The sequence below is a fragment of the Leptodactylus fuscus genome, chromosome 5, assembly GCF_031893055.1.
Source record: "Leptodactylus fuscus isolate aLepFus1 chromosome 5, aLepFus1.hap2, whole genome shotgun sequence".
Lineage (NCBI taxonomy): Eukaryota > Metazoa > Chordata > Amphibia > Anura > Leptodactylidae > Leptodactylus > Leptodactylus fuscus.
The window spans coordinates 111,830,209-111,845,498 of record NC_134269.1 but is presented as its reverse complement, the minus strand read 5'-3'; the positions used below and the strand labels follow the sequence as shown (position 1 = coordinate 111,845,498).

The 15,290-nt window shown below is 39.3% G+C and overlaps 1 protein-coding gene and 1 long non-coding RNA gene across 2 annotated transcripts in view; one reads left to right on the top strand and one right to left on the bottom strand.

The window, feature by feature from the left end:
* LOC142203372 (uncharacterized) overlaps positions 1–15,290 on the top strand; it is a 719,604-nt gene that overhangs the window by 291,033 nt on the left and 413,281 nt on the right. The window lies entirely within an intron of this gene.
* SEMA3D (semaphorin 3D) overlaps positions 694–15,290 on the bottom strand; it is a 128,053-nt gene continuing 113,456 nt past the window's right edge. The window contains exons 14-18 of the mRNA XM_075274035.1: positions 14,529–14,570; positions 12,267–12,424; positions 9,742–9,806; positions 8,810–8,949; positions 694–1,743 (exon numbers count right to left, since the gene is read on the bottom strand). Coding sequence (XP_075130136.1) covers positions 1,318–1,743; positions 8,810–8,949; positions 9,742–9,806; positions 12,267–12,424; positions 14,529–14,570 — 831 coding nt within the window. The 3' untranslated portion in view covers positions 694–1,317. The remainder of the gene's footprint in view (positions 1,744–8,809; positions 8,950–9,741; positions 9,807–12,266; positions 12,425–14,528; positions 14,571–15,290) is intronic.

Genomic DNA, 15,290 nt, shown 5'->3' with positions numbered 1-15,290 from the left:
GTGTTCTGCTGCCCCCTCAACCTCAATTTCTATTTATATGCTGTGTAAGCGGCCATTTTTCTTGTGGCCATGGGCATGTACAGTCTGCTCTGCCTGAGGCCTAGAAGTTTAAACCCAGCTCCAGAAGAAGACGCGCAGAGAGGCCGTTCCTGAAGAAGATGGAGGTGGCTCTGGAGAGTTCTCTTGCAGCATTGGGGACACCCCCAGTGCTGTTTGAGTGCTGGGGCCCGCCCCCAGTGCTGCGAGAGAACTCATTTGCATACAGAAGAAAATTGAGATCTCTACCGAATGGCGGCGCAGAGAAGACATCTAAAGGTAGGAGAAGATGTGATTGAGAAAAAATGTGATTTTAGTGATAGAATCCCTTTAAGGTTGTGACAGTTTCACAACCCTTTCAAGTGAGAGGCCAACTGGTCCTATTGTTCTCTTTATTCATTTCACGATTCTGTGATCTCCCAAGTTACAACAGATCTACATTATTTTGGCTGCTTGGTGTTCTCTTTTTTCTCTTTTGAGCTACAGTTTTTGGAGCAAGTTCTTTCAGAAGTCTTCTACATTGTCTGATACTTTTAAACCACCTTGAATTATAATATGAATCACAATGCTCCCAAATACAAAGCTGACATAAAATACAAACATAAAATCTATGTAGTTGAACAAGTATCTTTATTGGATTGTGCGCATTTTCCTGACATAAGAGAGATCAATGAAGTTGGAAAACTTTTTTTTGACCATCTATAAAAATAAATGTTATGAAAGCAGATCTTTAAGTCCATGAAATTACCAGACACTAATGTTAAACCATTAGTGGAATGCTGGGGCACTAGGTTTTCCTTGAATTGTATTATTTTCAGATTTTGTACACTTTCAACCACCACTACTATCAATATACAACTGTAAACCAAATGTCTCATAATCAGGCTGTCTTAAAAAATACAATTTTCAATAGAATAAAAAGTAAACATTAAAAAAGTAAACAATACATCCCAATATTAACTTATAACTTACAAAAAGGAAGAGAATGGAACACCTTAACAACATAGTTTAATAAATAAAAGTCTGAATGACCAGTCATTTTAACTTAACCCAAAAAGATGAAGCTACGTACAAACAACACTACACAAAAAAATCTATATCCCCATAACCCAGTCTGAAAGCTGTAATACAAAACGTGAAGTGACTTCACTTTTCTAGGATATTCTTAGTACTACATTGTCTTGTATGTATCGGTACTTCCTATTTTACAAAAGGAATATTAATACAAGAAATGTACACAACGGAATAATATGAAACTGTTCACAGAACACAGAGCTCAGTCTATGCAGATAAAATCCTAGCACGCTTCTCCCTTTGTTCATGGTGTCTCCTGTTTCGGCTCTTTTTGATCTCTTGGACATGTTTCCACTTTGCTCCACCTTTATTGCGTTGCCTCTTCTTCTCCTTGTGCCACATCTGCTCACAGTACTCATCCATGCTGAAGGTTGGGCTGCTTAGAAGTTGCAAATAATCCTTATACCTCAACCTTGATTCTGTTATTAACTCTCGGCCTCTAGCCTCATCCTCCTCCATCTTCTGTGTTTGTTCCATCTGCTCATTTTCTATCACTTTCACAGTGAGCTTAACCAGGGTGTGAATGAATGAATGTTCTTGAGCTTTACAATAATAGATTCCAGAATCCTTCTTCTGTAGGCTACGGATCAAAAGCCCATATTCAGTTTTAATGATTCTTTCATCGGATGTTACCTGTCAAACAGAACAAATTACTTTAATAAAGATACACTGTATTGAAAGTGAAGTCTGTACATTATATACACATGCAACCATTTACACTGTCCATTTATAGACTTGATATATACTGTCAATTTATCATCCACCAAGAGTAACAATTTTGACTCTCATGTACCTTCTACTATTTTTTACCTCTACCTTTATCTTTTAGTTGTACCTACTGTCACTGTAATGACTCTACCGTGGAGCTTTTGTGCTTGTATTTTGTATTATTATTGTATTATCCATGATACTGTAACACACTGAATTTCCCCATAGCAGGACTATTAAAGGATTATCTTATCTTTATTGTCAATGCCATCTCTTCGGAGCCATCACTCTGGAGGTTACCACCAGTTACTGTGTACCAGCCTGCTACTGTGCATGTGACCATTGTAGTCAGTCACTTCCAAAGGATTGGCCGCACCAGTAACTTCGGGACGATAAACACATATCGAAGTGGAGAGATGGAAAACTAAACAGGTAAGTATAGTTTTTTCTTTATTTAACGACATTCCCTGCTCTTTAGAAATCAGGAAAACTCATTTTAATATATTTTAATGTTACCATTGTAAATCTCTCTAACATGAAAACAGAATTTCAAAACTATTTAACAGGAGTCACAATGGCTGAGAATACTTGAATTGGTAATAGAATTAACTAAGAACAAACCACAATGACTCATAACTGAAGTTTTCACCCTAAACAATCTATATTCTGTTTGACATGGCTGGCACTGTCACGTTTAACTCATAAACAAGAAGCAATTGCCTAAGGGGGCCTACCACATCTAAAGGGGAATGCGACACAGGATGACAGAATGAAGGTCATTATAAGGTACAGATGTAGTAGAGTTAATCTGACCTTCTGCAAGTGGTTAAACTGCTGAGCATTATAACTTATCACAGAAGATATTTTTCAATGACTTTTCATTAGTTTATGTCGTCTTCTGTGATAAGATATCATGGTGCAGCAATTTAACCAATTGCAGAAGTTCAGGTTAGCTCTGCATTCGAATATAATAGCTTATATGATTCAAATATTATGACTAGAGATGAGCGAACACTAAAATGTCCGAGGTTCGAAATCCGATTCGAACAGCCGCACACTGTTCGGCTGTTCGAACGGATTTCGAACCCCATTATAGTCTATGGGGGGAAATACTCATTTCAGGGGTGGGCAACATTCAATAACATTATACTTACCAAGTCCACGAGTGACGGTCGGGCTGGACTCCCCTTGAAGTCATCTCCCGTCGCAGCGCCCCCCCGCGGCGTCTTCCGGCTGGAATTCACTCTGCGCCGGCTCGGCGCCTGAGCAGAGCCGACTGCGCATTTGAGGGCATGCCCGGCCATGCGCAGTTGGCTCTGCCTAGGCCGGATGCCTAGGCAGAGTGAATTCCAGTCGGAAGACGCCGCGGGGACGCTGCACGGAGAAGACTTCTAAAGGTAAGAGAAGAACCAGCGTTGATTGGCAGAATGTATAGCATTCTGCCAATCAACGCTGGTTCTGCATCGAACCTGAAACTTCGAACAGCTAGTAGTGTCGGATCTAGTACGAGTATTTTGAATACCGTAGTATTCGATCGAACACCTACTCGATCGAACACTACTCGCTCATCTCTAATTATGACGTACAATAATAACTGGCATTAACTTTGATATCTCAATGAACAAAGTTAGTTGTTCAGGCAACAGTGGCACAGAATAGCCACCATAGTTTGGTTGATAAAATTTTTTACCTTTTAGTTTATTAGAACATTATGTCACTCAACTGTCAAATATTAGAGAAAACTAACAACTATTACAGAAAATCTTGAAGATATTGCAATAAAAAGTAAAAGTTCTTGCAAGCACTATGTTGGGATGACTAATATCATATAGGTCCTAAAAGGATTCCAATATGTTGTTTAAACTGAGCTGGTAAACCTAGGTACCAAAGAATTTGGCTCCTTTGTCATTTATCTATCCAACTTATACATAATAATCCATAGAAAATCATTGAAAGGGTTAAGCTGGCGATGACTGCAACTGTGTATAGTTCTACACATCTAACCACCATATTATACCAAATGGAGTAAGAGGTTGCCAGTGTCCATTGTGTGTATAAGTAGGAGTACATTTATAAATTCTAAACTGCATGTAGATGAAACATAAAAATTGTAAGTTCTAGAAATTCATATTTTATAGCACCTTTAGGGTTCAGCAATGTATTAGTGGAAGGGTTTTACTTACTCTTCATATTTCTATAGATTTAAGATTACCAAATGAGGTTTTCTATTTACATAGTAAGCTCATATGAGTTTATATTTTTACTAAACAGTACCTTAATATGTCCCCTTTATTTATATACAGTTTTCATACATGCATGAAAACTTTCTTTATAACAATGCCTAGAGATGTAAATATTTATCTGGCGTGCTATTCCATGATGGCAACTTCCTGACCGTTATATATGTTATATTATTGCTGTGTTCTTCAAAGCATGATACATGTCAATGTTGCACGGACATGCTATTTCTCACATCTTTGTTGACAGTAAACCATGTAACACCATACCAGTATGTAAATCATATGGGCTTACAGGGTATAATAAAACAAGAAAAGGAAATTGACAACATATTTGTCATTGGTCACTGCAAACAGGGTCATCTCATTTGTTGGGTAAACAGAATGTTCCTGTAACTAACTAAAGCATATGTGGAGCATCTTCTCAGAGAAGACAGCTGCTTTTGGGTGGCTGCATCTTCAAAGCATACCTTTCATCTGGAATCTGCAATGAGAGCAGACATGACAATGACGGATTGCTGTTCTGGATCAGGAAGCCATAGATGGAAGTGTCACTTAAGTGCTAGAAGATATGTTATACATTTCTAGCTTTCTTAGAGAGCCTGGTAGCAAGTGAATATGAAGCTTTACCCAGCTCCCATTAAAATTAATAGACAGTGTAATGCATGGAGATGTCATATCCTCTTTATAGCCATCCTCCATTCTGGAATATATATGAGAATCCTCAGAATATCTTTTAATACATCTCTCACATTGGGAACAACATAATCCAGTGTGAGGTTCTGTTCAAGACTGGCATCCTGAGTTCTGTTATTACCCGATCCACAATGAATATGATGTCGCCACTGTGATCTATTACAATGAGTTTTATGGATTTATTAGGTGAGTTAAAGAATAATATACATCTAATTCATACCAGTGAAATGTACAAGATACAAAGGGGCTTTATTAGCATAACCGGAAAAAATATGTTTACATTAGAAGTTTAGATTAGTTTTGCCCCACTACCTAACAATGGATTGTTTATCACAACTTGATGGAGAAGAATTAATGTAAGTGTGAACAGAGCCTTAGAGGGAATCTACCACCACCAATATTGCCTCTAAACCGTTTACATACTAGTATAGGCATCATCACTGACATAGTAGACACAGAATCTTTTTAGTGTCAAAGTGCAATTGAGCTATGTGGTGCACCCTGAGTGTGGCAGCATCTTTTACAGCACAAATTTTCACCTTTTGTTACTAAGGACCTGTCAGTCTTTAGTAGTAAAGTGCGCTAGGTGATGACATCAGGCAAAATTTATAATCCAGCTCACCCAACAGTACACTGCACAGCTCAATTGCATCTGATTAAGGCCTGGGCCCCATGTGGCCTAAACCAAAGACCACGGTGTTTCACAGTCCCTGAAAAGTCCCATCCACACATTGCAGAAAAATGGAAATCACAACATGTCAATTATACCTACTGAAACACTGACAGTTTCCCTATAGGTATAATAGAAGCATAAAGTCCATAGAGGAAAAATCTGTGGACTTTCTGTGAAAGTGTATAGCATTCAGCCAATCAACGCTGGTTCTGCCGGAAGCTCGTCTGTGAGGAGGCGGAGTCTAAAAATCGGACCACAATGGAGACTGCTGTGGTTCGATCTTAGACTCTGCCTCCTCACAGACGAGCCTCTGGCAGGACCAGTGTTGATTGGCCGAATGCTGTACACTGGCCAATCAACGCTGGTCAATTCATTCCTATGAGAAAAAGTAAGCTCCCTCGTAACAGTAAGTTGCCAGCTCTCCTGACTAGCAAGGATGAGCTTGCGGCAGAACCAGCGTTAATGAAGCTCATCTTTTCTAGCCGGGAAAGCTGGCAGCGGTTACGAGGGAGCTTACTTTTTATCAGCGCAACTGCAAGTACTGTGCACTTAAAGCACACAGACCCCATAGACTATAATGGGGTCTGTGCACTTTAACTGCACTTCGCTCCTCCTAAAAACTCTCCTCCTGCTATTCGTGGACTTAGTGACTCTCCTTTAGTCGAATAGTGGTTTCCCCTGAAACGAGCATTTTTTCCCATAGACTATAATGGGATTCGATATTCGATCGAGTAGTCGAATATTGAGGCTCTACTCGAAACGAATATCAAATATTTCACTGTTCGCTCATCTTTAGTGGTTACCCTCCATGCAGGACTTTTCTCTCGTAATCTGTGGCACTTTTATGTAACAGTTCTTCTGTCTGTGAACATATGACATGAGCAATTTGAGCTCTCCACATTACTCATGATTGGCTGAGAGGTTAAGTGATGATGCCAAACGCCTCAGACATATAGACAATGTGATCCTCCTCCTATCCTCATACTCTTCTACCTAATGATACAGGTAGTGGCCGTCATTTACAGGTTTGTCTGAAAAAAAACTGTAAAAGGGTTCAGTTTTGTTAGAAACCAAAACTTTTGGAAAATATGGGTTGAAGCTGTTTCATTATTCTCAGTTTCACTTATCTATAGAAATTGACTTGAAGATAAATAGAAATATAGGGAATATGAACTATTATATATATCAAAAGAAATATAGCACTCTTTATTTTCAAGGATTTTTTCTGGGTGCATAGAGGATCCAGACTTTTTTTTGCTTGATATACTGTATATGTATATAATAGAATATTCTAACTTGTTTCCTCATACTTCTATATACTGTAGATACAGAACTTCTTTGAGGCTTTTAATAGGCCTTCAACAGAAGAATGTTCTGTAAATATATTACCTTATAGAAAGAAGAGGTGCAGTGGAGGATCCGGCACTGATAACATTGCTGACTTAAGTTTAGCATGAAGGAATGTCAAATAATTTATTTCCATAATCTCTAACTATTGTTACTGTTTCTTTGCCCTGGGCAAGTTACATGGTTGTATAGAGAATATTTTTAGTAACAAAGATTCTAATAATTAATGCAAGTTTACACTTGCTTATTTTCATCTATAGAATACTAAGATGTAACAGATGGCTAGGATAGCTGGAAGGACTGTGGGAAATGTAATGTGCTTGCAAATATAAATATTATGAACTGCAGCAACATGTGTTATATGCAATGTGTCTAAACTATCTGAAGTTTACATGCAATGCCTCCCTCTTTGAGGACCGGAAAGCATATCGAGATTGATTCATTTGATTCTACCAAAAATATTTAAATAGTAGGATCACCTTAGTGAACCTATACTAATATATATATATGGCAAATGTATAAACAGCAGCCCACTTTATTCACAATTATTATTGTAACTGTTCCCTTTATAGGCCAAAATGATCCAATAATAGGACAAAGAAGTCACAAGGAGTCTGAATTTCCAACAGCTGTACAATACCTTTTTCAACAGCCTGTGTGGCTCTTCTGTATACAGATTGAAAACTGACAGATTTACAGGTTAATGGTACTGGGACACTGTAACTGTTACTATACTTGTCTGCAGCGCCGCACCTCCCATGAGGCGACCTGAAGCAACCGCTTGAGGCGGCGCTATGCCAGGGCCCCAGGGATGGCGGCATTTTTGCTTACCTAAGCCAGTCCAGGACAAGCTGTCCTGGACTGGCTTAGCACCAAGCGGTGGATTGGGGAGGCCACTGGAGCAGCGCTGCTTCAGCAGCCTCCCCTCACGCTCAGGCAGAGAGCAGGTCCTCTCCGTGCCTGCTCTCTGCCTGCGAACACCGCTAAGCCCAGCCCCTTTGCTTAGCCCCACCCCCTCCGCTACGCCCCCTCCACTACGCCCCCTCCTCCAGGTGGGGGGGCGGCTTTCTGTCGTTCGCCTCGGGCGGCGAAAGGGGCAGGTTCACCCCTGCTTGTCTGTTATCATTGGTGACAAAGAGTGTGCATGTGTGACTGTTGCTCTATTTGAACAGGGGACATGATCCTTCCCTTGATAAACTGTGATTATGGGACAACCCTTTAATTATTGCCATGGGTGTTGTAAGAAAACATGGTACCTCAATAGAAAAAATAAGCCACACTCGGTTATTTCCATCCCAAGCAGCTAAGCACCAAGATATAAAATTCACTCTTTTTTTCCCAATAACGGCCATCATGCCTTCGCTCAATGCCAATACCTCTGTTACACCTGAACCTGAGCCCCTCAGTTACTGGGAATCTTATGGCATAATACAGTCACAGTAATATGTGAAAGATAACATATGCTTTGTAATGACTGTCTGATCATATGTATACCCATATTTGCAACGTAAATAGTAAGAATTTATAGTGCATAAATTCTATGGGACAAAACTATAGTATTTTGGCCATGATTTCTAAAAGTCAAGCAAAGACCCTATCAGCTTTCCCAATATTCATGGCTATTACTAAGTGATATGTTCTTACTATATTAGGGAAGCTAACCAGCTTACACCAATACATTTCACTGGTATGAATTAGATGTATATTTTTCTTTAACTGTACCTTCAGTTTTTAATCTCAAACCCTGAAATAATAGCATAGGCCTTTATTTCATCAAAACCCAACATGCAGCAAGATTTATTCTTTTAATGTGACCTTAAGAACTTGGCAGAGAGAAAGCATTTATCAGAGAAGGTTTTCCTTCATGTCATAAAAAATGAAATGGAAAATTATACAGGATTGGGAGTGCTTTCCTCTGATAGAGATAAATCGTTTCCAATAAAACATAAAACACATTTACAAAGGGAAGGACAGATAATTTTCACCAGTATGAATCTGATAATACTTCTATTGTAGATGTAAAACCAGGATGACTTACCTCTTCCTGCCGTTCCTCCCCTGTGTGCTGAATAAACCACCTAATAGATGCTTGCTGTGACTTAGGAACACATTCAAGGAAAGTCGAATTCTGTTCAACGCCAAATATAACTTTTTCATCAGGAGCTTCATTTGTGGTCTCTGAAAAAATAGACGGTATATTAAGTATTCATAAATGAAACATTAGTAACCCTACAACACAAAGTGGAAAAACGAATTACACAACTTTCTTGGCTTTGGACAAGTTGGTCATGCTTTTTGCCCAAAAAGGAAAGGAAAGAAAAGCATGACATCCATCTATGGACAAAGAGAAAGTTAAAGGGTTGGGTTACTCTTTCTTATAACTCGGAATTCATATTACATGTCTGGGCTTCAAGAGTGCTTCAAGTCCAGAATAATGACATTGTCCAATTTCTATTTGTCTCTACACATTATAATAGGCACAAAAGGTGGTACTCCTGCAGGAATTGACATGGGCCCCTGGGTGTTTTCAGCCTTAGTGTCCCAGTGTGACCCTAACTGTAGATGGCAAAGCATTGGTAAGAAGTCACTATTATGTATTTAGATGGGCAGTGAACTGAATTTCTGCCTTGGGTGAAGGAAAGCCTGAATGCTGATTGGCAAGTATAGAAGATACTGAGTAAAAATCCTAGGGTTTTTAACATGAAATATTTTTATGGTATAGCTAATCAATAACCCATAAAAAGAACTGGTGATTTGATCTCCACAATCATGTCTGGAAAAGTCACATTGTCATAGTACTGTCCATGAAGACAAACGGGAGACATGGGAAAAGCAAATATGTTTTGCTATTCTGTATCAGACATGTTTATATTGTAATGCACCCCATTTTCAAACGGGTTATGAGACTGGTTAACATTTCAAATGTATCTGTCCCACTCCACACACATTACATATGGTTACTGTACTTACTGTCGTCCACATCCCAGCACTGTGTAAGAGGATCCCCATTTTTCACATCTTGTCTTCTTGCACGCCTTGGAAGGGACAAAAACATTTGCATATTTTACATTATGTAAAAGTCATTTTAAACTACAACCCCAATTCCAAAAAAAGTTGGTATACTTATTTAGGAACATAAAGAAAACAAGAATGCAATGATCTGGAAATCTCATAGAACACATTTTATTCACAGTAGACAACACAGAACACACATGTGATATGTTATACATAGGAATTGAAAGTTAGATGTTTTTCCATTTAATTTGAACAAATTAATTAATTTGTAGAAATGAATGGCAGCAATAGATGTCCAAAAAGTTGGAACAACACCATGTCTACCATTGTGTAACATCACGTCCCCTTTTCTTTCTACAACAGTAGGAAATGTCTAGGAAGTGAGAAAAACAATTGCTTAAGTTTTGGGAGAGGACTGTTTCTCCATTCTTGTCTTGCCTTCAAGATGTGTAAAATGCCCACAAACAAACAGACCACCAATGACACAGGACGCACTCTGCGCCGCTTCCACAGTGCACACTGCACCACCAATGCTTCAGCCAGCACTGTGAGGACAAGCTACTCAGCATTCATATCCTAGATCTGGGATGACACCAGCATCCTATCCTGTTAGCAACAGCCACTAACAACTCTAGACAATTACAGAGGGGCCACACACCCTCTCATGGATGGTTCTCCTGTCTTTAATCTAACAATAGTCTGAAACGAGTCTGACGAAGGCCGGTTAGGCCGAAAACGTTTATTTTCATTTTCACCGAGCATTGTAAAACTTTTGTGAATAAACGCATCAACAAAAGAATATTTATTGTCTCTCAGTGGGATCCTTTATGACACAAACTAGGCCAGTGATGGCGAACCTATACATGCGTGTCACAAATCAGCAGATACTGACTCTGTTACTGAAATAAGTAGCTGTTGATAATTTTTACTTGTGTGTCCATGCTCTTTTCCTGTCTGCCCTTGCTACCTCCTCTAGGCAGTGCTACACTGACATCATGTTCTTCAGCACTGGCTAAGCCCACCCTGGAGGTGGCAGCAGAAATTGGCCAGGACTAAAGCGTGGACAGGTGCATAAAAAGTATCAACCAGTACTCTATGGGGGTGGGGGTGGGGGGATAAAAGGGGGTCATATACCATGTGTGGGCTGTACAAAAAAGGGGCATTTACTGTGTCAGGGGGTAGAAAAAAAGGGAGTCATATACTTTGTGGGTGGCCATGAAAAAGGGGTCATATACTTTGGGGGGACCACAAAAAAACGGGTTTATATACGTGGGAGGCAAGAAAAAAAAAAAAAAAAAGAGGTCATATACCATGAAGGAAACTAAAAAAAAGGGGGTTATATACCATGTGGAGGACTAAAAAAAAGTGGGTGCTGGTTTCAGTTATTTAAGAACAGACACCCGACATACCCCATTATAGTCAATGGGGTAAGTTGGACTCTGTGTGTTGCCTTCATTTTAGCGGTCCACCTCTGCGTTATTTGGGTCCAGTGGCGTAACTACCGTGGTAGCAGCAGTAGCAGCTGCCACAGGGCCCGGGACATTAGGGGGCCCGGTGACAGCCGCTACCGCTGCGTTTTTTGTTTTTTTTAATAGGCCGTTACCGTCTGGAATTACTCCAGCCGGTAACGGGCCCCATATACTTACCGATCCTGGCAGGGGCCGGGATTGGTAAGTGACACCGCGGGCCCCACAAGCATTGTTATACTCGGGGGGTCTTTTCGGACCCCCGATTATAACGATTGGAGGCCCGGAGAGGTAAGAAACATTAAAAACACTGTTACTTACCTCTCCAGGCTCCGCGCAGGCTTCGGCCTACTTGCGTGACGTCATATGACCCGCGACGCAGGGCCCTGTCACATGACGTCCCGGAAAATGGCCGACGGAGAGGAGGGGAGTCGGGAGAAAGGTAAGTAAGAGAGTTTTTTATGTTTGTATCCTCCCCTGGGTCTCCGATTATTATACTCTGGGGTCTGAAAAGACCCCAGAGTATAATAATTGTTCATGGGTGTCCACTATAGGGACATAATACTGTGTGCAGGGGCCACTATAGGGACATAATGCTGTATGCAGGGGCCACTATGGGGACATAATACTGTGTGCAGGGGCCAATATGGGGGCCAATATAGTGTGTGCAGAAATGCGCGGGGGGGTGGCGGCGGTGGTAGGGGTCAGTTGGTCGAGGTCTTCAGTGTCAGTCGGGGGGGGGGGGGGGCATGTCAAAAGTTCGCCACGGAGCCCCGCCATTCCTAGTTACGCCACTGTTTGGGTCCTCTGATGGAGAGGTGGACCCGAATAATAGAGAGGCGATGTTAGTGTGAACCTTAGCATAACTTTCCATTTCTGATATGTTCTATTATCTACTGTGATTAAAATATAGTTGTATTGTGGTTGTATGTCATAAGAAGCAGATGTAATAAATTACTGCATTGAAGTCTTCTGGTGAGGTCAAAAAGTTGGAATAAACCTTTTCTGACTTACCTTTTTAATGTAGGTATGTATCTTGAGCATGAATTTCCATCCCAGGCACAGTATGGGTCTCTAGCAAGACAGCAGTCTGTGCAAGCTTTTCCATATGTATCACATCTATGTGGTGACAGCTGAACTAGACCATCATGGGATGTAATATAAAGCTGGTGCTGAAATAAAAATAGATCTGGTCAACAAACATCTTCTGTATAATACAAACTATGTATTCTGTTAGTGACCTGATATAAATCTTTACAGTTTCTACATATTGTAAGAGTTTCAAATTGTAATAAAATAAGACAATACTACAAATGGGGTCTTGTGAAATTAACTATTTATATTAATAAGACTGAGCTGCAACTCCAGACAAAGTCCAATGACACGAATGAGGCCATTTCTGGTAGAAGATAAGATTGTTTTCCAAATGCAACCGCTTCGTTGTCACTTTTAGTGTTTCTGGGAAAGCTGAGTGGTAAATTCCATATTTCACAGAGGTGAACACTTAACTTTCTGTAATCACTGGTCAGATACAATGACTAAATTATACAGTGGCCCCAGTATATCATGTATAATTGCAGATAGATTTAGCATTTAGGAGTCTTGGGGGACAATCCATGTGGGAGATGTAATAAGGATCACTTAATGTTAGTTTTAGTAATCAGTAAAGGTGTATCTACACATTGCGGTCACATCACATAAACATGGCAAAGTACTATACAGTACAGTTGAATTCACACATGGTTTAATACTGCCACCTGAGGACCACTCATGGCATTACATTTCAGTGTTAAGTAATTTTGTTCTGCATGATACATTGAATCATTTCTTTTTTGCTAATTTCAGCCACTGAAATTTTGCTTCATTATTTTACTTAGCTTGACATAAATTAAATGTTGTCATTTTTTCAGCTACAACCTCTTATATCTGTAGTATTCATCCTGTCTTAACTCTCTAAAAATGGATCACGTAATTTTTGTTCAATGCCAATTTTAAAATAGGCAATATGGAGTAAAATGTAGAGAATGCAATTTTTTGAAAATTTCATATCATTGTATTTTATTCACAATAGAACATAGAACACATAAGATGAATGGTAGACATATTTCCATTTCATTTGACATGAAATCGATGGCAGCAACTCATTTATAAATAGACTATGTCTACAATTGTGTAGCATCCCTTTCTCTTTTTCCAATAGTCTGTAAAGTGTGACAAGTGAGGAGACCAATTCATAGCATTTTGGGAAAGGAATGTTGTCCCATTTGTGTCTGATGTTAATGCAGCAAATGTTTTCTGGCCTGCAGGCTAGTTCATTGCCCAGACTCTTCTTTAGTTAATGATGGATGCAGTAGGTGACTTAGCATTATCTTACTGAACTATGCTGGGCCTTCCCTGAAAGAGAGGTTGTATGGATGGGAGTATATGTTGTTGTAAAACCTCTATATATTGTTCAGCATTGATAGTGCCTTTCAAGATGTGTAAACTGCCCATGCCACAGGAACTAACACAACCCCATATAATCAAGGTTGCTGAGTTTTTAACTGTGCGCTGATAACAAGCGGGAGTTCCCACTCCTCTTGAGTTTGCCTGACATGGTGCCCATGGTTTCCATAAACAATTTCACATTTTGATTCATCTGACAACAGAACAGTTTTATATTTTTCCTCAGTCCATTTTAAATAAGCTATGGCCCAGAAAAGTTAGCAACATTTCTAGATTGTATTGATATATGTTTTTTTCTTTGCATGATAAAGCTTTAACTTGCATTTGTGGACTGCACAGTGAACAGATGACAAAGCACAGTAAAACATTGATTTCTGGTTGCATTCCTGATCCTCTGCAGAGATTTGCATTACCGATTCATGCCTGTTTTTAATGCAGTGCTGCCTGAGGGCCCATAGATCTAGAGCAAACAATATTGATTGTCGGCCTCATCCCTTGTGCACATGAATTTCTCCAGATTCTCAGCATATTTTAATAATACTATATACTATAGATGGTGGAATTTCAAAAGTCTTTGTAATTTTACATTGAGAAACATTTCTCTGAAATAGTTTCACAATTTTTAGATGCAGCTTTTCACAGATTGGTGAAAGACTGACTCTCTAACATGCTAATTTCATACACAGTCATGGACTGACTCTCCAGCTTTTTTTCAGTAGCACCACTTACTTTTCCTTCCTTTTGTTACCCCTATCCCAATTTTTTTTTTTAGATGTGCCCCAACATTGTTTGACTTGGGGTTTTATTTTACAATTTATATGTGAAGCTTACCTGCTTGATGGATAGTTCTATGTTAGTAATTGGTGATGGTTTCTGAAAAAAAAAAAGGAAAACATTAAATAAAAAATGCTACATGTGTTTAATATATGTAAGAAAAATAAATAAAGAACTACCATATATATATACAATAGTGTCGCGGTACTTTTACATTTGTCAGTGGCGATTATGTTCTATCGTTCGCTCTATGTTTGAAAACACTTTCTATACATTAAGTGAATATAAAATACAGTCATGGCCGTAACTGTTGGCACCACCAAAATTTTTCCAGAAAATGAAGTATTTCTCATAGAAAATTATTGCAATTACACGTGTTTAGTTATACACATGTATATTTCCTTTGTGTGAACAACACATAAAACATGGTCAGTCCTTTATAGAGCTGGGCACCATGATGACTTAGAGTGAGTTAGAGGACTATTAACATCCACAAGGTTAGGTATTGTAGGGGTAAATAAGACTTTTAGCCAAAGAGTTTTCGGCATTTCATTATTTATTTACTCCTAAATAAACAATTAACATTTCTTACATTCGTTAACCAAGTTCTGAATTCCCTCTTCTATTCTCTTCTGCTTCCTTCATAAACAGCTTGTTAGCCCTTGTCACTCTCAGCAACTTCTGCTTCAACCATAACAACACTACCCTGCCCCAGTCTGTTATGACCACAGATATCTCTCTGCTCAGAGAATGGATTCCAAACCTTGTTTATTTTTGCAACCTTGTAATCCCAATATCCACTAAAGTACTAACTAGCAT